The following is a 23,294-nucleotide window of genomic DNA, read 5'->3' as shown; positions in this document are numbered from 1 at the left end:
ATTCACAGGCTAATAATTTTCATATTTCAAAATTTTAAATATATTCGGTCATTTTTAAGTGAAAATTCTTAAAAATTCAAAATGGCATACTGCATAATTCAGAACAATTTATGAATCATACAAATCATGTCTTCTTCAGTAATATAAAATGTCAAAGTTCATGAAAATAAATAATAAAAAAAGTAAAAAAAATAAGGAATTCATATCATGTATGAAGTTTCCAAATATGGAAAAAAAAATATTTCGCTCTTTAATTTCTTTATCGTCATTAATTTATCATTTACAAATTTCTTTTTTGATTTGAAACAATTTATCAAGGTAAATAACGTTAAAAGCAAGAAAGGTTTTACAAATTAATATAAATGTACCTACTTATACAATAGAGGAAATGCTTATACATACAAGGTACAAACTACTTTACCAAACATTTTAAAAATATATACTGCATATACAGTAGATTTGAATGTCATAGTATGCCAAAATAACATAAAATTAAATCAATGTAATAATAACAAAGTAAATTCATTTGGACTTAGTTCATCATGTTCTTTTGTACATTCACAAACATGTTTAATAACTATCACTTGTCAGATCAGTAATGATATACTGATAAATGTATTCAATGTACAGTATCATCTTTTTAAATGACATTAATAACAATTTCTGAACCTCTTTACAAGCTGCTGAAAATAAAGCTAATTTGGTAATACAGTGATGTTGAACAACGTCGTTCATTTGCAAACATCATTCAGTGTCAGTGATATACATCATCAACATTCATAATCTATAAGGCTTTTAAAGCTCAGATTTCGCATACAGACACGGTTAAAAGCACATATTTACATGAAATTCATTAGTCGCGCATTTTAGTCTCTCTTTTAAGGAAAAACATTTTTACTTACAGTATTATTAATAAAACATTTTATATTTACAAGCACTTTTCTTCTAAAATAAAACTTGTCATTATTGATATGAAAATCCAACCTTGTCAAAAAACTTGCATCAAATATTATTATTGGTATGATGGGTGTCAAAGGTCAAGCGTAAGCCCTTGCATTGGAGTCAACTTTGACCTTGAATTAACCTCTCAATTTAAAATTCTACATCACTACTCACATCATTTCTTTGGTCATAATAAAATCTTGCCCTTTTTTCTTTTATCTGCAAAAACAAAACAATTTTTTATTTGAAAAAATGTTAATGTGTTTTATTTTTAGAGTATATAGTTTAATTTTCCAATAAATTTAACACAGAAACATGTAATCCTTAATATGAAATAATTATTTACTCTAAAACTAAAAGACAGATGTCGATTTTAATTACTTGATAACTGATTTTTAGATGCAAAATCATAAAACTCTTAGCCGCTTTAGAGTACAAATTTGTCACAACAGGCAAATGCAATATCAAAATTTGTCATTGGAAATAGCCATGTAACCAGTGTGAATGTAATCATCTTTGCCGTCTTTAATTGACAAAGTATTTTATAATGGAGTTTTATACGAAATCATGTTACAATGCTCTTAGATAGACAATCTTACTTAGTAGCCTTTTAGTGGCCAATGCGTATTAATTAAATTGCATTAAGAATTCGCAGAACTACATAAGCTTGCGTATGACAGTATATCAAATATATGATGGGCTTAGGGAGTGCAAATTGGATTCAGAGACAGTTCCTGTCATTATCTTCCATTCTCCATAATTTCAGTATACTAAATTCCACATGACACACCAGATTCCTAAGATTTAGAATTGGAAATCGTTTAGAATATTATTATGAGACAGCAATAATATTTTGTTTTTCACTCCTTCAGAGTATTCATTCAACACCAAAACAACGTACAAAACTTACATTGACAATAATACGACATTAGGTTAAGTTCAGCATTTTATTTTACATTTTTTAAACTCTGGTGGTGGTGACTATTAGAAGGACTTAAGGTGCATCGCAGATAGTTTGGTATCGCGAGAAAGCGTTGCTGCACAATGCATGGTGGGAAGGAATTGGACAACAACAAATCAATAGCGAATATTTCTCCATTTTCTTCCCATAATGCGATAAACCTTGTACAACCATCTATGGCACTTCCTCAGTCATTTTAATTAAGAGTACATTTCCTCCACACAACTTAATAGCACTCCATACACAGAGTATACTGTTAATGCCTAAGGAATATTTGGTTTAAAGTACCTTGATGCATTAAATCAATATAGATCTTAATAGTAAATGCAATTACAGACAATAATCAGAAATACGATAGGTGAAATGATCACGTCTATGGATATAGTTTCTAATTCAACGTGGTAAATATAATAAACAGAAATAGCACCCTGCCAACCACAGTTCAAACTGTGAGGTTCAGTATAAATTGTCTCGTCTCCAAGCAGTGGGGTAAAGGCTATGAGCACTCACTGGATAAACCAGGGGCACCGGAGCTTATGGGGCCCCTGAGCAGTGCCCAGAGGAAAAAACAGGCATTCAAATATGTCGAAAAAGGCTAAAAACGGCTGAGGCCTCCAGCTTTGGCAGGCCACTTAGGCTTTCTAAACCAGGGGCCCAGGTCTCTATGTTACGCCACTGTCTCCAAGTATCTCACAATGCAATAGTAGATTTACGCATATGTCGCTGTAGAATTGACACTTTTAAGAAGCGCTTAGGAAGATTTAATCTTCAACACTAACCTTCATTTACTCCCTTCGTGGCCTTCTTCGTAGACTTCCAAAGTCTTCATACTCACTTGTAGAGCGAGGGCGCTTGTTGAACTGCACCTGTGACTGTGCTGTGAGCTGTAACTGAATTGCTGCAGTGTTTAGCTTCCCAGGATTGGTCAGCAGATCCTTTAACCCTTTCATTTTAGCACTGGATAGAGTTAACTTTGGAGACATCATCTGCGATGCTGACACAGCTGCCGACACAGAGGTGTGAGATGGTTTACCTTCCTCTTCCTCCGAGTCTTCACCCTGTGAATCAGACTGTCGCGCTTTCCACTGACGATGAAACGCCATTTCAGCCGGGCTTTCTGCTTTTAGAGCAGATTCTATCGTAATGCCAGGAAAAGCACCACCATTATTACTCCCGCTTAAAAAATCATTAAGATCCGTTTTCGTATCCCATGATTTTGAAGCGAAAGGTGTTGAAGTTTCCGAGGCACCTAGAAGGTAGTCTGGATTTAGTATAGATTCGCTGCATGCCGCGGCTAAAGCAGCAATATTTGGGTTAGAAACATCCAACTGTTGGCCAGGTGCCTTTAATTCGTTCCCGATACTGTCCGACGAGCTGTCCAAACTATCAGGTTTACTATTATTATTATTATTACTTTTATCGGTAATAATATTCTGGTTAATGTCCTCACGCAACTTTTTACGTGTAACGTTATAGTTCTTTGACCTCAGTGATATTTTATTTTTTGTGTGACATTCATTTGTAGTTTTCTCCTCTTTCTTTTCTCTGTTCATCTTTGGTCTGACAACATTCTCCTTCTGATGATCATTATCTTCTTCGATCTTCTCTTCATCCTCACAATCATCATCTTCCTCAACGTGAACTTCGATAAGCTCCCGCACACCTGATGCAAACTTTGACACGACCCCAATGAACTTCTTTGACCATGTTATATGAAGCACAGGTGTAACACTGCCCTCCTCCCACCTGCAAAGTCCATCATAAAATTGTAAAAAATATGCATAGCACTCGGGATCGCATAGTGGTGAGTTTTGCGTCACGGAATGCGAGAATTCTTTAACGATGTTTGGAATTAATTCAAAAGCGATGTCCAGAAACTCTTTGTAGATTTCCTCATCTTCTCTGTAATAATTATATCTAAAAAAATATATTTAAAAAATGTTATTTCCAAAACAATAATTTACAAAAACGGAATCAACTGCATAGTCACATAAGAACAACATTATGTTACATTAAAATGGCACATTCAACAAGAATTATTTTTCAGGGGGACAATACATCTTTAAATAGTGTACTCTATTTGTATACTCCATTCCTCTCCATTGACCTGACCAACTATATTTTTGTATCTGTGCTTAAGCCTGTACAGTAACTGAAATAAAAAAAAACATTCATACTTGCTAACAACAGAAGACGCTTGGGCCCAACGCTTGAGAGCATCTTTGTACCTCTGATGACGGTAAAGGTGACCACCAAGGTATGTGTAAGGGTACACATGATGGTCGCTGTAGTACCTCTGGGCAGAGTTTATGGCGGACTCAAAGATCTCTTCACAGCATGGTCTTCCCTGGCTAGGGGCTATGCTTTCCAAATCTCCAAGATTTCCTAGAGCCATTGGATACCTACAAGATGAAATATTGAGCATGATGTACTAATATTAAAATTAGGTAAAGTAAATTACAGAAAATGTGCTTAATTCATCATAAAAATAAACCATAAATTCATTTTTTTTTATTGTAATGTAATGAAAAAAGTTCTCCAGTGGAATCACAAATGTTTCGTTTTTATTTTCAAACAATAAAAAATGTAAAATCGATGAGCTATCGATACAATACATAATATCCTAAATTGAGTTTGTTTACATACTAAATTGTTGTGAATAAAGAACAATAGGAGAGACATAAAGGACGAACTGCACTAATAATATAAAAATAGATTAAACATGGCCAAGTTTATCTCTTTGAACATAGGTGCATGTTCATTCTCAGGAAGTGCTTTTGGCAGTTATGAAGAACACAGGGATTAGAATAGTTGGAACTGGTACATAAAAAACAACTGTACTAAGCTGAGTTTGGCAAAGTATCTAGTTATGGACAGAAAACAAAACACCAAACTGATAATCCGGAATTGAAATCAGGTGGCCTGATAGCTTAAAGGTACATTTTGTTTTGTTTATAGTATTAGTAATGCTAAATAAAACCAAACGTCCCAAAAACACAGGGATGCAGCTAAAGAAAGTTAGAATAACGCCATCAATGCTAAGTATAACTACATCTAAAGCTTTATCTACACTATCAAACTAGTTTGACCAAAAAAAGTGTGATGTACCCAATGGTAGTGATATGCCCAAAAATGGTAGTGATATGATATCATCATGTAAATATGGGCACATCATATTTATTTGTCACATAAAGTTTGATAGTGAGCTTTACACAGACAATGCCAGAAAAGGTTGAAGATCGAACAACTCCATTTTTATTCTTAAAAACCTATGAAATACAGTAGTTATTATAATCTTGTTTCTTAAAATAAAAAAATTATAGAGTTGCAGCAACATACAGATTAATAAGGAATATAGGTATTATTTCATTTTCTTCAGAAGTATTATCTAACTATAGTGCAGAAGTTTAGGCAGCTTACACCGTCCTACTGAGAAAACACTTTTAAGTTTGAGAATAATAAATCACTGGAAGGAACGCATTGCCATATGACGGTTTTGAAGGAAAAATAGTCAAAAAAGGACTTTAGTACCATTCTGGGCTTCAAAGCAAAACTGACTGTGGGTCACAAGAGGCAAATTAGCCTATGTAATATATCCTCACACAATAAGTTTCAAGTTTACTCAAATCTGTATAGTACTCCATTCCAAATTTTGTAATAAGCACACATCAGTATATATGAGCAATCAATTATCCATTCTACAGTACAATAGGCCTAGGTTTTTAGTAATCATAGAAATAGCACCAGGATATAAATAGTAAGCACTACTTAAAGTATCAAGAGCTACTTTAAACTACTTAATTATGCAAGATACACTTGATTTACATCAGCCTCTTTCAAAAAGAGTATATAACTATTCCCACCTGAGTCACAGAAGCCAATTCCTATTAAAGGTTAATATTCTAACATTTATTTACAAATAATAATTCTAAGAATTTAATACTTTAGTCAAATAGTATGTAATTACTATTTATTGCCAGGCTATAAAACTATACAAGATTTCAGAATAAATGTTTACTTTTTTTGTTCCTATTGGAACGCATAAAACTCTCTATAGTATAGGCACAAAGTCCTGTTTGTGGCTAATTTCAACACCTAAAACAGTAATAATGTTTTTCAATAGTACCAGCAGCAGAAGCCCGTAGCCTGTGGGGTTCAAGAGTTTTTGCATGCATGCTGAAGTAGTCTTTGCAATATCACAAACTAGCCTAGTTCATTTTTGCCCCAAACATAAGAATCCTTACTATAGGCTTTAAGCAAGTATATTCAAGAATAAAACATACTTATACTTAGTATTTCATACTTACTTTTCAAGGTGTTTCAAATCATACAGAAGCCATAACAATTCCTGAAAAGAAAATTGGAGGAACTTTTGGAAAGTTTTCAAAAATACACAAAAGAAGTCTGGTTTTTCTTTCTTTCTTTCTTCTTTTTTTTTTTTAAACTAAAATCACCTAAATATCATGTTTTTTTTTAAACAATGAATGTAAATACAGAACCTATTATGGAGATACCATAGGACCAACAAAGTTTCCCCTGAATAGGAGTTTCACCTTATTTGTTTTAGGTGTGCCCCAAAAGGTTACTGTAGTAAACAAATTTATAATTTGTTTCTGATTTTTAACAGTATATGTATAATGGTAAGAACCCTTTTATAGTAACTTTAAATATTCTTTATTAACATAATTCTATAATAACCTCTCATATCGTGATCAGTTGTAATAAAAAATTCTCTCCTGATTCATATTGATTCAGAGAAAAGACATTCTTAATAATCATTTAAGATTGTCAACCTTGAATTTGTCCATAATAATTAAGTCTGTCTAAATCGTTTCTTTGTGTCCAGAAGGAGTTAAAGACAAATCAAAATGGCAGATGAAGTAATACATTGGCTAATAATGGCCTACTATTAAAAATGGAATGATAGATAAGATTGGATGGGGATAGATAAGATTGAATGGGATTAGATAGATGGGATGGGATGAGACGGGACAGGATGAATGGATGCACGAACAAACAAAAGAACGAATGGAACGTGGCAAGGGTTAAATAATAAAATAATGCATAATAATAGGTTAGTTAAATCATGGACCTATAAATTTATTAGGTCCATGGTTAAATTACCCTTGGACTAGTTTAGTAAAAAATGATAAATATTATCAATTTGAATAATTCATGAACATGATTAATAAAATAATGGCTATGATTTTACAATAAAACATGTCCAATTAGTTAATAGTAATAAAGAAACAATATTTATTACTTGATCTGAACAATTGATGTAGCCATTAAAGGCAATTCTAATTCATCTGCAAAAGGTCTTTGGTTGCGTCAGTACATAAATAATGCAGAAAATCTGACAAACAATGACATTTCGACTCATGATGAGGCATTATAGTCATTCAATTCTGCTATAGGTTACACGTTACTATAAATAGAAACGTGGGTGATGTAACAATAAATTAATTACTAATGAATATTCATTAGGGATAAATAATATGACAAAATAAACAATCTATTGTCTGGGGAAAGTTTCTCTCTACTTTATTCTTCCTGGTTTTATTATCCCTTATTAAATTTGATTTCATTTATTAAAAATTCACCTTTGAATATGTTTCTAAGGCAACAGGTTTTTTTCTAATATATAATAAAAATAAATGCACACAGATATTAAATATAAATATCAAGAAATCCAATTGTTCATGTCTATATATAGTTTTCTTTTGATTAAAATTATTTTCACAAAATGAATTTGATTTTCAATGTCACCACATTCAATTAATTTTATTTCTTGAAAGGAGCAAATCAATGTTGCGGACAACTGAATTATTTTAAAAAGAAACTAATTTTCAGAATTGGCTTTATTAATCATATTCAGTTTATTGTGTGAAAATATATAGCGAGGTCAGAGCTAACTAACATGCAACAAATAAAACAAAATTATTTAATAATTAAATAAAATATTGATTGAAAAACAAGGATCTTCGCATTTATTTTTAGAAGGCACTATAATATTTTAAGCTACTGTAAGGTCAAACTTTACACTGGACATCTGATACATAATCAATAAACATACTGGGTGCTATGCCTAAGGGAATACTAATATAATTGTGCAATAGACTAAAGACCAAATTCATTTTCAATGATTATTTTAGCTACTGTACACCACTGCACTGTACTCTAACCTACAATAACGGCTATATTTTGTCAATAATGCTAATTTTTAAGCAATCTTTCAACAAATTGTTCAATCTCATTGCCTTGCCCGATGGATAGTATGTCAAGAGGTTTGTTCTATGTGGATTCATTTCATCCTTTATTTAATCAATCAAACACACAAAGAATGTCTCATAACCCAGGTATGACATCGCCCATCTTACCAGGAAAAAACACTTTCCTCGGAATTGTTGAACAGTTCATTGAAAAAAAGGGTTTGTTTTCATACTAAGTCAGCTTCACTTATTTTTTTTCTTAGTGGGCAAGAAGTTGCAAGACTAAAAATACACACCTTTTTTTAGTACAGTACATATATACTCTGTGTGTAAAACCATGTACAAATAATTTAAGGTTTTCTGTGTAAATTATGTACTATTAGTAAACATAATCTGCCTTGATAAATAAAATGTCAAGTGCGCTATGATTCGGAATCATTCACGCGTAAAATGATGACACAATACAATGTGACGATTGATATCAAACAGGACAACTGACATGACAAGCAAATGATAAAATGATCGTCCCTTTAGTAAAGTATGCTTTCGCTTTGTTGAATAGGGACGACGACAATTTCTACCCTTTCTTTAAACAAGGAAATAGGAACACTATATTATGCACATATTAAGGATAGTTATAATTTACTTTTCTTTACTTACTCTTCAAAATGCTTAATTAACAATGTTTTTTATTTTATTTTTTTTTATTTCGGCAAGCACAAATTATACAATATATTGCCCTCCACAAATAGCTTGATTGGCAAGAATATCAAACTTTCACATAAAAATGAATTTCTAATATCAGCCCATTCCACACACGAAAAAATTGCAATTAAACAACCTTTTCATTAAAAAATATTGAATCCTGACACAACACTTAACCCTTAAGGCTAACTGTATGTGATACAGTCACCAGATGCTGTATTACAGAATGTTCCTATGACACTGTGCAAATATTGTCACATGTGGAGATACCAACTGAGAATACGAGGGCGTGTGGCGCAGTGTGCTGGACGTTGGAATAGTGATCTTGAGATCGTGGTTCAAACCAACTCTCACCGCATTGCTTGTGTCCTTAGGACACTTTACTTACATTTGCCTCTCTGCACCCAGGTGTATAAAATGGGTACCCGGTTAGATCAAGACACAACTTTGCGCTGGTTACTAGCTACAATATGGGAGTATATTTCCACACATGTTTGATCCAAAAAATGACCGGGATAATAATGTGCTTGTACAGCACCTTTGAGCATGATTATTCATGAAAAGGGCACTATAGAAATGTAGTAATTGATATTATTATTATAAACTAACTGAACCTGGAAACCACCAAAACTGTGTAAAAAAACGGAGAGCTGAAGCACATCCCAACTTCCCTCAATGTGCATAATTCATTGAAATGGCCTAACTTGTTCTTAAAGCTCAGGTACAGGCATGAATTTTAAATATAATATTTGGTTAATTGTACATAAATCAAATATTTGTAACAGAAATCAAGACGAAAAAACATGAATTTCCTTTAATATGGCCAAATACAAAATTTGGCAAAGTTCTTCTATAAAAACCAGGAAGACTTTTTTTCAGTAGTTAGGTAGTTAACCTAATGTAATAACATGTCTGGTGACTCCCTAGAAGGTGAAAAAAGATAGTGGATATACGGTGGATAATTTTTGCTATAGCATAAAAATAAAATGCTGAAGTTGAATAAAAATACCAGAAATGTAATATTCAAGTTATATTACCTATATTTAGTCATCTGATAACATTTTTTACCACACCGTTTATTTTTCATAGCTTTTTAAAATGCCTCTCTATTTACAAAATTTGTGTACAAAAGAATAGAGATTTTACTGTGTAATTTGAACTATCCCCCCACTGATAAGAAAGTGCTTATTTTTAACAAGCTTGTGTAACACAAATAAAATCCCAAACATTATGAAACATAGGGGAAACTATCGATCGATAATTATTGGAATGTATGATCAATAGAAATTTTTTGCCCGCACCTGGCCTTTAAGTCATCAAAAAATGATCGACACAAACCCAATCTATGTACAAACCTGTTGCAATTCTGCCAGTTCAATAGAGTCTTGCGTTGAGCTTATTGAAGGATTGATTGCAGATACCAAGGCAGATACTTCCATTGCTCTTGTACAAATAACAGGGTAGCCATTCAAGTACAACCAGCTCTGATCAGCAACACCTACATTGCAAAATATTTGATATTACAAACAGCTTTGGGATGGTATTTGGTGGTTTTGCATCTCATAATAAAGCTATACTAGGATTAGGTGAGATGAAACGTCGGAGCCAAAATGTGCAAAAAAAAACACAATTAAAAGGAGAACTGAAGAAAAAAAGGTTTCATTAAAACTAGTCTTGATTTAAAGACGATATTATTTAAGATCAAAAGACCAGTTCAGTGATAGAATTTTCAGTATAAGGCTTACCAGGCTGTACAAAAAAACATTTTTTATTTAGCTGTTTTCCTCTTTATTTGAAGGTGAGTTTGTTTACTATAGTGATTATAATGGGAGAGCCAATTCTTCTGGAGTTCTACTGTAGGGACAATCCTTTTTTGACAGTGGATTGTAATGTTTTTGATAAAATGATGTTAATGAAGTTGAAACATGTATTAACAATGTTTGTTAATGAAAATATTAACAGTAATAAATATGTGTTAATGATGAAAAAATGATGTTAATGTTGACTGGTAATTTCAATAAAACTAAATGTAACCCAATGTGATTGTGATATTTCATATTAATATTGAAACAAGATTATTCCAGAAGAATTGTTATATTTCAGAAACAGGTAATGTATTCCATTCTTGACGACATCGTCACAGTATTGGCACTTGTCCAAGTCGCTCTTAGAGCCAGCTATATAGCTGGATCATCTAGAGCATGAGACTATATTATTATTATACAGTATACTGCATAGATATTAAATCTACGCAATATTAAACTACCTATTGTCAATCATACAGTAATATCAAATTTGTCTTATTTTTTTAATTTTAGTCATGAATTAGTTGTTACAACAAAAACAGCTGCACTTTATTTTAAAATTTTACCAAAAAAATTGTTTTTTATATATCAATATAAAAGCAATGTTTCAGCAAAACAATCCTGAAATAAAAATAGTGTTCAGTTTTGGGAGATTTTCATTTAAGATGAATTTACAAGTTATTTTTTATTTTGCAATATTTATACTTATTGATAACAAAGCTAATTTACAGATGGGAACTTATTTCATAATCATTTTCAGTAATTTGCATAAAGGTATTGAATAAATAAATAGGCGTAGGAAGTCGCCTTAATTATACTTCAGCAAATTGTTAGTTTAATCTCCATGGAAATAGAAAATTAATTTTTATTTTTAAGTACATATAATTTTAGTATAATTGAATACCAAGAGAGATAATCATTTGATTAGTTTTATTAGATCAATAAACACACCATTATTCAAGACAGTGATGTAAATTATTGCAAGAATTTTACTGTAGAAATGATCAAATAAACATGATGCATAGTTCTAGACTAGAGTGACCAGTCTTTTTATAGTGGTTGGCTATACTAGACTAGGTTACCAGTCTCTTTATTTGGGGAGTTGGCTAGGCTAGGGTGACCAGTCTTTTTATTGGGTGGGCCTTCCTCGACAGATTCATTTTCAGATAAAATTCTTTATTATTAATTTATTATCACCTACAGTACCTTTATAACTTGGCAGCACATACAATATCTTTTTGTTACTTAAGGTTATTAGAAAACAAGTACAAAATTTAAGGTTTATTTTATTATTTTACATGTACTATGATTACAGTCAAATTTTTCTTTTGTTTCCATTTAGCATACAGTACCTTGATTACAAATTATTAAAAATGATAAATAAAAATGTATATATATTCCAATTTGTCCAATAGTACCTGCTGTAATGGGCTGCCCTCGCTTGTCCTCATTTCCTTTTCCATGCCATGTGACTTCAGCCGTTTCCTTACCATTTTCACCAAATATGACCCAAGCATGGTCCTCCGATAGAGCTAAGTGAACATCATCAAAACCAAGTATCTGGCAAGCTGCAACCACTGCAAACGCAACCCCAAAACAATCTAACCGATTACCTACAAATAAGTAACAAAAATGACTTATGGACAAACCTCCACAATACAAGCAAAATTATGTAAAAACAATAGGAATTACTCTATATTACCTACAATAAGTAACAAACAAAATCGAAGAAGTCATTTGAAATTTGTTATTTATGTAAATATATTTTATAAATGAGAATTATGAATAAAGTCATTTAATCAATCAAACCTCCACAAACACTCAATACAATACAAGCAAAATTATGTTACTCTATTAGATTACCTACAATAAGTAACAAATACAATTGAATTGAAGTCATGTGGACTTTGTTATTTATAAATGTAAATATATTTTATATGAGAATTTTGAATAAAGTCAATCAATCAATCAATTAAACCTCCACAAACACTCATTACAATACAAGCAAAATTATGCAGTGTAAAAACAATACAGATTTATTCTATTAGTATTAGTAGTGATACAACTATGCAATCACAAAAATAATAAAAACATAATTGTTATTCATGATTTGAACAACATTTCACATGAACTAGGTAATGTTATTAAAATATGAATTAGCATTATGACATCCATTAGAAATGTTTCCACGGTTCACTGATTTTCAAAACGTTTCATCCAGCGATGTTGTATAATTATACAGCAACCTGTGCATTTGTATCCTTGTATCAGTTATGGTCAATACACTGATCCGGTCGCTATTAAATCTTCAAAAATGTATCAAATCTACTCCGTTTTAAGATGAAGGGATTATGTCAAGATTATTTATTTTAGTTACTGCAGTAATTCCATTTTTTTCCTGCAAAAACGTATGACTATATAGTTTGTTTCAAAGAAGTTTATGAGGCAGTCGTTACTGCAGTAACGGTGTGCATGTACAGTAATGATTACCACAAACAAAGCCTGAATTTGTAATTGCTAATGAAATATCTTTATCTCCTTACAATTTAATAAAATTCTTTATAAATTAAATACCGCTTATGGGAAATTCTTGAATATTGACGTAAATATACTTACTTTGTATTCAATTTAGGAAAATATTTCATGTATTTTAGTGACACTGATTACTTGTTTGAAACTTCGAACAAAACTCAGTCAGTTTGCAAAATTATTAGGGACAGAAAACACACATTAGACTGCATATTCACCTAAAATCCATATTTTATATATCTATATTAATCCCCTCTTTATTTACTGATTACCCAAAGGCAATAGAATATTAAACTAGTTATCAAATGCATCCTCATTCTACAATAGCAACAGTATGAATAGCAACGAACTATTTTACTAGGAAAAGAGCAATGTGACTCGTATTCCATGAAAAGGGAAATTCCCTAGATGATGTCATCATCCGATGAGAATAGAAACTAGTACAGTATGAAGCACAACATGTAAACAATGAGCTTTTAAATTAAGCTAGATAATATTAAAATTTCAATTTAATAATACAAATTTTCAACAAACACTTGTTTGGAATCACTGATGGTGATGATCTAGAAATACTAAATAGCAGCATGTTTTATTACATTTGAATGTGAATATTTATTTATATACTGGGCAACCTCTCCAAAAGGGCCCAGTTATTATCAGTGGCTGTGTGTGTACTAGTACATCGGGGTAACCTCAAACTCGTCTCTAAAGATGTACTAGGTTCTTTAAAGTGCACATGAGCTAGATGCATACACTGGACCTACGGTTTATAGTCCTTATCCAAGATGAATTGTTCTACCACCAGAACCATGGCGTGAGTGAGCCTAGAACCGAACCGATGTTATGGCTACGTAATTACGGTTCCACTGTCTTAGCCACTAGGACACTCGCTCACATTATTTTTTATAGTAAAGTTTCTATCACTAGTGAATTATTCAAGTATCATTTTCTGGTGGCCAAGTCCTAAAGTTCTTTCTTTCTCATATAACATTTAACAACTTTGTGTGGGAATAGAATTTTAAACAAGTTCAAAATGCCCTCTGAGTCTATTTAACCAGAAGATTTTAAAATTATAAGCATTTAATATTAAATGTTTTATACAGAGTTTTTTTGCCAAAAAAAAAACACATTTATATCGAATGACTATCGAATATACTTATAGCCACTGTGAAACCTTACACTCATCTCTAATGTTGTAAATTGCGTAAATGAAAAAAAACTAAATGTTACGAAATCCAATCTAAAGAAACTGAAAACGTTGAAAGAAATGTTTAATTTACGACACTATGTTCTTAATGTGCCAACTAAAGATTATGTGCTTGTTTGCAACAATTCCCAGGGTGACCGATTAAGATTTGCAAGGCAATACAATGTACCTGGATTTCATCTGCATAAATAGTGAGTTTACGAATTACAGATATCACAATAGCTATTTGGCATTGTATGATGTTCATAAAAATCTTGTTATAAAATTTAAGGTATGTATTGTCCTCCAAAAACATAAAAAATGAAGATTAAAAAAATAAATCAGATTTTGAAAAATTGAACACTTTGTAGTTTTTAAAAAAGTTAATCACTTCCACAGAAAAAAAAACCCAAAATAATATTTTCACTTATAAAATGACAAAATAAACGGTAAAATTTCAACCAAAAACCTTTTTTAACATCCATATGACTATTTTCTGCTTTAAATTACAGTTTTCAGGTATACAATTTTTTTTGTGATCCAATATTTTGTCAAAGTGAATAACTAGTATGCGACATTATAATGGCATATATATTTTAAATAAATTATTTTTCCAGGGACAATACATCTTTAATACTATTTTCCATACAAAAAATGGCAGCCTTTACTGGTGCTCCATTTTCTATTGTTTATTTAAATAATGCTAATATTCTATCTTGTCTTCTTGAAAATATGAAATATTTTTGGTTGTTTAATAAGCCATTAGTAAGTGGCATATAATAATTATTCACTGACCAAACATTGTAGCAAATTATTAATCTCATAAAAAGCAAAAGAAAAAGTTAGTCAACCTGAAGCCCATTTTGTTCTGTTTTTTCATTTTTCACTTTGGAAAAGTGAAAATTTAATCAAAACTACAAAATGTCCTTTAGTCAAATTGATTGCTCTTTATTTTTTTTAGGTTTTAGAAACAATCTAACATTTTATGGAAATAAATATTTGATCCAACAATTTTGGATCCCTCAGATAGGCAGAATTGTCATTTTGATCCATGGAGTTATTCTTTCGTATCGCAAGCAATGTCATGTTATAATTAGCGTCGTAACAGCAAAGTGTTCAGATTTGCTTTAAAACTAACACTTTCGTTTGAAACTGAAGTGTCTGGTAGGCAAGCATAAATTTGATTGGTTAGGTAAAATTGTAGATGCATGACTTTCGTATCATAAGCGTCGTTCTAATCTTGTAACTTGAGCTGTCGTAACGAATGGAAGATCAGTGTCGTATGAGGTGGCTTCCACTAATCTTTTCCTCGTTCAGACCTTTGGAGTTCAGTTGTACGCCGTGTACGATACGAAAGCAAACTCTGTAGGTCTGAACAGGCCCTTAATTACAGAACCTTTCAATACCACTAACAACTTAAAATCTAAGCCAACATTAACCTTCAATTTAGCTAAACTATTTCATTAGATAAGAGTCCTTGATCTTGGAAAAGGTTGATGCTTAATTGGTTGTTACATCATCATAATTCTTAGTAATAATGAGTCAGTCAAACAGTAATTAGAAATGACCTTCAACACCATTATTAAGTCTAAAAAATCTATTACTGATTCAACATAACCAGCAGTGTTTACGATGCCCACTGAAAATGAATCCATCTTTTTTTAATTAGAATGTACTTGAGTTGAAAAACCCTATACAGTATTATTACAGCTTCAAAGATGTTATATAAGATTGTTACCAAAAAATGAAAAATAAAGAAAAAAGACTTTGAATAGGCCCTTTTGTAATTTATTTATTTTGTAATTTATTTTATTTATTTATATACTTTTGCTTTAAAAAAATTTTACTGAAAATTATTATATTATTTAAACCAACACGACATTGACTTCTTTGAGTTTTTTTTATTATGATTTTTAAGGTAATTTTTGGTCAAAGTAAGTAACTTTCTTACCCCAATGATGTATTAGAAAATTGCTAGTTTCCTAAGACTAAGTAAGAACTAACTTAGAGCATCCCTAAAGTTAAAAATAATAAAAATTTGAACATTTACTGTATGAGGTGCTCTTTACCAAATAAGGTGTCACAGTGCCTTAAAAGAATTAGAAGAAATAAAAGGAAACATATCAGTATTATTATTGATCAGAGTAGATGATATCAATAGAATAATGATGAATAATCTTATTAATCCTAGAGCAGAGAATGTTATGGTTGCTCATTGATGTGTTTAATTTGTTTGTGGAACTTAACTATATCTATATCATCAATGTAAATAACAGATTTGTTATGATTCACGATGTTGATTAATAATGTTTAAATGCGGAACGAGAGGTTTGATAATCAAAATTGTAGGTACGCTATTTTGAAAAAAAATTAAATATTCTTATATTTGTTGACAAAATATCTGCAACAACATACAGTAATTGTGAAATTGCCTCAATGTGGTTAGATGCCTGATTAATGCAGTAATAATGCTGGATTATTATTTCATGTTGGAATGCACAGTGAAATACCAGAGTAACCAATAATCAAGCCCTAGTTTTTTTAGTGATGACATTATAACAAAATTAGCCTACTAATCAGTTAAAGAGATCATGATAGATTTAATTGGAAATGTGTTCTAGAGGGAGTGCTTTACTCTGGTAAATCTGTACGCAGAAGGTCAACATAAACAAATGCAAGTTTAATTACGTTTGATTCATGTTGAGTAATACTAACTGCAAGGTGTGATTATTATCAGTCATGGTTAGTAGTGATGATTCAGCAGAGATAAAAGAAAACCAACCAAGAGAAAAGGCTATCATTATGGTTACTTTGATGCGGTTAAATTTGGGAGGTTTTAATACATCTAATAGTAACCCACACTCTATTAGTAACCCGCCCTTCTAATAGTAACCCACACTCTAGTAGTAACCCCCTTCTAATAGTAACCCACACTCTAGTAGTAACCCCCCTTCTAATAGTAACCCACACTCTAGTAGTAACCCCTTCTAATAGTAACCCACACTCTAGTAGTAACCCCCCTTCTAATAGTAACCCACCTTATAAGTCAATCTATAATAATAAGCCACTACTCTAATAGCAACCCATGGGGGTTACTATTAGAGTCACAAAAACTTATGATACAGCTGTATTTTTAAAATAAGGAGATAATGCTTGTTGATCATGGGAGTGGGGGAGGATTGAGTGTTTTTGAGTTATATAAAATAAAGTTATTTATTAGTTTAAAAAGTTTTCAACCAAATTTGTTTATTCATACTGTTTATTATTTGGTATGAGTTGCTGACCGGAAAAGTTGAGGGTGGGTTACTATTTTCAGGTGCCTAATTTAAGCTTAGTAATAGTAACCCACTACTCGAATAGTAACCTACTACTCTAATAGTGACCCCCCTTCTAATAGTAACCCACCCTAAAAAAACAATCAAAGAATAACAACCCAGGGTTACAATTAGAAGATTTACGGTAAATTATTTTGATTGAGGGGTTCCCTTTTAGCGATGGGCTTAGCATCCAATATAGCTAAAATCCATGCTAAAATTGTTTTGACACTGGATGGGCCAAGGACTTAAACTACTAATTTCACCCCTTCATTTCCCTGCTTCTGCTACCAAATCTTCAAAAATATATCCTGTAAATGCAGCACCTCCCCGTATGGAAATATTTAAATATTTAAGAGTGACCAGGAAGGGGTTCAACTACATTTTGATATTTTTGTTAGCAATCCTCTGTTTGAAAAATCCTGGATCCACCCGTGGATAATTATATTCATTCAAACGTCCAGAATTACAAACAAAACGATAATCAAAACCACAAATACAAGGTCTTTGCCACACAGTTCACAGGTTCGATCGAAAGTCCCCGTCCCTTTTTAAAGCTCTAGACCATGTTATTTATTTTGCCGTGGCTAGGGATACCAAACCGTATCTAAAAAAAAATCCCTTTAGACAATGGTGAGTAAAAGAAAAAATTTTAAGTATTACTGGAGAGTATCCTTCGAACTGATGGCATCAACATCGTTAGGTTTCCCAGTCACACCGTTCGATCATGCAGCTGCTAGCTTGCAGAATATCATTGCCATAAACTACATCTACGCTTACATATCGCCCTCTATAATTACTGTACCTTTTTTTTTTAAAGTATGGATATATATGGTAGCGTATCTCTAGACCATGGAGTAAAGAATAAGAGGAGACACAACACGGCCTAGCTATCCAGTTAATCCAATTAGTATCACGCTGTGCGGTAGTGCTTAAGCATAGGGTAATAAACTTCCCATAACGATCCTTTGAAGAACATCCTGTTTACCCGTGCAGCTCGCTGCAGAGTCGGCTCTGATTACGTAACACCCTAATTAAGGAAGAAGCCAGGCATGACATCGGTGACAAGAAAAGTAAACAGAGGCTGCGCAGTAGTTTCTAATACATCATAGTGAAGCATGACCGTTGTGCAGTTGTTCATTGTTCTTTGAGCTTTTTTCTCGAAAAAACCGTTTAAAAATCGAGTAAATTTTCACGGAGATATCGCAGTTTTTATACCAGCTAACAAATTAATCATATTTTTTATCAAGCCATAGACGTATCATTTGGTAAATCGAAATTTTACCGTTTAAGCAACTTTTTAATTTACGAACCCTAGTGCATTTTGTAGCATATTAAAGACTCCAACTTATTTTAAAATCATATTTTAGTGCGCGCAAATGCGCGCATGAAAAAAATTATATAATTTGTTCTCATGAATATTCAAAAATATACGTATATTAGAATTCCACCGACACAATTTCTTATTTTTATTACTGTATATGACATTTAATTTATGTTTCAGTCTATATTATGACCGTTTAGCAAAACTAAAATTCTTCTACTTTAGTCTGATATTGTATAATTAAATTATTTATGATATTAATATCATAAAATATATGATTTTTACGATCACATACTTAGAGTTGAAATTGTAGAACTAAATTATATATCGTTTAACGATTTGTGGCTACACATAGGCCTACTACATAAATTAGTAGGCCTCAGTTTGTAATATATTATTATTTAATAAATAGCCTAAATAAGGATAATATTTAATCCCATAATGATGGACATATTTATTGCATACCGTAACCGGTAGGCCTAATAGGTTCAGGCATAGGCGCGTCTATAGTAATAATAAACAATATCAATAATAATAGCAATAGGTTTTTTTTATGTAGGTCTATATTAATATATTAATAATTGTAATAACGTTAGAAATAGTAGTAATATTTTATTAAAGAAGAAATTAATCAATTAGTTTTCGGATAGTCGTTATTATAAAATATGGTATAAAATGGTACGGTACTACGAGAATATTCGTTTAGTATCAACCCGTAACAACAACTACAAATTATATGTGTTGGTTAAAAATTATTACAAATATAGTCTATGCTTATTTGTAATTATAAGCCATTGTTTAAAAGGATTATGTGCAGTTCGGTACATAGGCCTAGCGGTTAATCGTAAAATTAAAAAATCGGACATACGAACAATAGATCGCCAACATTATTCGTACCCGTTTGCTGTATTGCGTACGTCGATACACAGTACACGACTGAGGCGGCTGTAAACTTCGCCTGGAAAGTAACTAGTACAGTACACATTCTGGTCCCTGGATGGAACATGATATCACACGTAAACCGCAATGGAGCAGGCCCAATGTTAAACAATTCGTACAAAGGGGAACCGCCAGACAAGTGCGTACCTATTCATTGTTTATTAGATCGCTGGCAATATGCATGCATATAAAGTGCAATAGCCCTCCGCTCCGACGTACTAAAAAAATGGAACGTCGCGGTTTTTCTAGGCGCTGAAGTTATACGAAGTGAACGCGAATGATTTTTACTGTATATCATATTCCCCGACGAAAAGTACTCGCGTTTCCCAGACAGGGGAGTGGGGGAGATAGGCTCTCCGACGAGGGGATACAGCCCCCGTAGCCCCCACGCTGGCACCACCACTGGTCCTTATTAAACCCATTAATCCATCATGATTCATGATAAGTTGTCTGGAGAAATTACCAACATTTAGTACACAGTAAACCATATACATATAATTCCTTTATTGGTGCCGTATAAAACTCGTATTATTAATTTATTAATAAAAGATATCCAGTAGAATAGCGCTGCTTTTTATAAAAATTAATAAACACGGTCGGAATACAAGTTCAGTAGGTCTACAACAAACAGTATAGTACACCTTTTACGCTTGAACGCACATCGCCTAGGAAGAGTATTGTGACGTCCTAATACGCATGTGTACTTACACCAAAATTGACCGCGGGCAGTAAACATTGTAATCTTTGCTAATTGGGTTACGTAACGGCAGTGTTTAGCACCTATTAAATACTCATTACAAGCATAGCCTTAAGGAAGCGGTAAATACGGTGAACTGATTGAACTATTCAAGTTGTGTCTCCTCTTATTCTTTACTCCATGTCTAGACACAACATTATTTTCATAACAAAAATTGCAATTTTGCACTTTACAAATTCCCCGCTTTTCATGCAATTATTGTTTATTTGTCTGCATTTAGTGCATTAAACATAGATAGTGCAACGAGTTTGTATTGTAGGCAACCATTATTAATACATTGAGTCGGATGAATAGCCACAGCGTTTATATAGCCATACCTACCTGTCAAATAGCTGTATAATGACTGTAAATGTGCCTTATCTTTATAATGTCCACGACATAATGAGCTCCAAACTACATCTGATATTTTCTTCACCATTTCTCTTGTAGCAAAATTCGATTTGTGCTCGCTGAGATCAACAGAGCCTTTGATTTGCGATTCAAACTTTGCAAGGAAGGCCTCAACATACGACATTTGTACTACCGGGAAAATAGGCTCAAGCGTGCGAGACTCATTCATGCCTTCCATCACCGTATTGGCGCGATTACTCGTCAGGCCATTCTCCACGATGCCTGCTACTAAAGACAGCATTGCTAGGTTTGGTTCATGACCATCTGTAGTTAGTTCTAAACGAAATAATTCAACAACAGATTGTATGTCTTGTAATGGAAATAAACGTTTCGCTGCGTCCCGAAATCCCGCCATCTTTGGCTTAGCTCTTTGCATCTCGAAGTAAACAACAAGACGTGATCAGTCGTCCAAAACAAACACAGCAACAACCAGCAGCAGTGTTGCTGTTGTTGATGATGATGGTCAAATTGATAGTTATTCGGTGAAATATCGCATCAATAACCAACATATAGTCACGATTTCTGTTGACTCACTTTCGAAAGATGACAAATAGCAATTACCTTTTTTATTTGCCGTTAACAATAAGTGAGAAATAGCGTAATTTCTACATGCATCCACGTGCGTCATCCATTGGGTCAATGAACTTTTCGTTCGTTGTGAAGGAATTCCAGAGGGAGTCCTTTATCAGGAGATAAAAACACATGTTTCGAACGCTCCTTTTTTTCAGATCAGGACAGTAATATTAATAGTACAGGTATTTTGTTTTATTATACACAGTAACCATTATTTGTCAACCTGTGGTTTTATCTAGCTTGTGGTTTTAAACAAGACATCCCTGGGGCATTTCTGATGATGCAGATTTTTTGCTTCATATATTACAACTCTATCTTTAGAAATTATCTTTGTTTACTTTCTGTGTGATTTATTATTTCAGAATACAGGTGGTGATGAATGATGGCAATGCTAACTGGGAAAGCCCTCCTATGTTTCCTTGAAGATGGGTCTCATTTTCAAGGAATACTCATTTCTGAAAAACAAGAACAATTTGGCCTTTCAGGAAAGCCAATTATTCCACCCGAGGGAAGCTACCATGAATGTTGCTTCGATGACATACCAAATTTCTTCAGCATAAAAATTATCAAACATTCAACTAATGAGATTGTAGTGATTAAACATGTGATGAAAACAGGTGGTGACAACTGCTCACTACAGAATGAACAATTTGATTTTCACACAGATGAGCTGTTAGTAGGCTCAAAAGCTGATACTGCAATAACACAGTATTTTGATCCTGGACTTAAGGGAAGACAGTGTTATGTATGTGTTGGAAATATTTCAATAACATTGGGACCAAATCAATCTACTGGATATGTACTTGATGATGATGGTTTCTGAAGAAACTACTGTACCTACATTAATAAATCAACCATTTTATTTGGTGTATTTTAAAAGGAAATCCATACCCAATTAGAAAATGGCAACTACATTTGATTGAAAATAAAAAATTGTCAAAAAATGACAAAATCATTGTTGAGGCAACTAGTCTAAATTGTTGGTATAATTCTGTGTGAATAAAAAGGTGATCAGAATTCGCTTTTCACAATTCAAGCAAAGGACAAGTATGACATTCTTCTTGTTTATTACTACAGCATTTTCTGGCAATTTTGTCTTTTGAATATTCATAAATGTATGTAACAGTATACTATCTCAACCTTGAGTACTGTTTGAAATAATAACAATTGGTATTCTATCTTGATGAATATTCATATCATGATCCATTTACTGTATAAAAAGATAGAAATTGAGATAGTTGTTTTTTTTAATTTGTTAAGTTGGCCTATTTCGATTCAATATAGTCCTAGGTATTTCTTTCTTTGCTTTTAGGCTGTCGACTTGAATGGCTTCTTCTTCATCTATATGCTTAAGCAACCGATCTTCTCTTTCTTCTACAATACTAGTCTCTCTATATGCTTGCTGTCGACCTCCGCGTACTAAGTTCTCAAAATTGTAACCAATCACTCCGATGATTACAGCAGCAGGAAACGTAACATATGGTGCATACGTCCGTAAACCTGCAAGGATCACTGGCCACATTTTTTAACTTCTATTAATAAAAATACAAAAAGAGAATGTAATAATAATTTAGCATACTGTAGACTGTAGTAGTAGTTTGGCAATAATTAAAATTTAAAAAGATGGATAACCTTAAATATTCAATATTTAATTAAA

At 32.4% G+C, this 23,294-nt stretch overlaps 1 protein-coding gene across 1 annotated transcript; it reads right to left on the bottom strand.

Moving 5' to 3' along the window:
• Positions 1-543: 543 nt before the first annotated feature.
• LOC144851517 (menin-like) lies at positions 544-21,667 on the bottom strand. Its single transcript, XM_078709025.1, has 7 exons — positions 20,996-21,667; positions 12,044-12,238; positions 10,176-10,318; positions 6,211-6,251; positions 4,081-4,305; positions 2,683-3,820; positions 544-1,161 (listed from the first exon to the last, which is right to left on the bottom strand). The coding sequence occupies exons 1-6, from the start codon at positions 21,438-21,440 to the stop codon at positions 2,689-2,691; spliced, it is 2,181 nt and encodes a 726-aa protein (XP_078565151.1). The 5' UTR covers positions 21,441-21,667; the 3' UTR covers positions 544-1,161; positions 2,683-2,688.
• Positions 21,668-23,294: the final 1,627 nt, after the last annotated feature.

Source organism: Antedon bifida, chromosome 9 (assembly GCF_963402885.1).
Source record: "Antedon bifida chromosome 9, ecAntBifi1.1, whole genome shotgun sequence".
NCBI lineage: Eukaryota > Metazoa > Echinodermata > Crinoidea > Comatulida > Antedonidae > Antedon > Antedon bifida.
The sequence above is the reverse complement of the archived record's forward strand: the minus strand, read 5'-3'. Positions and strand labels throughout refer to the sequence as shown.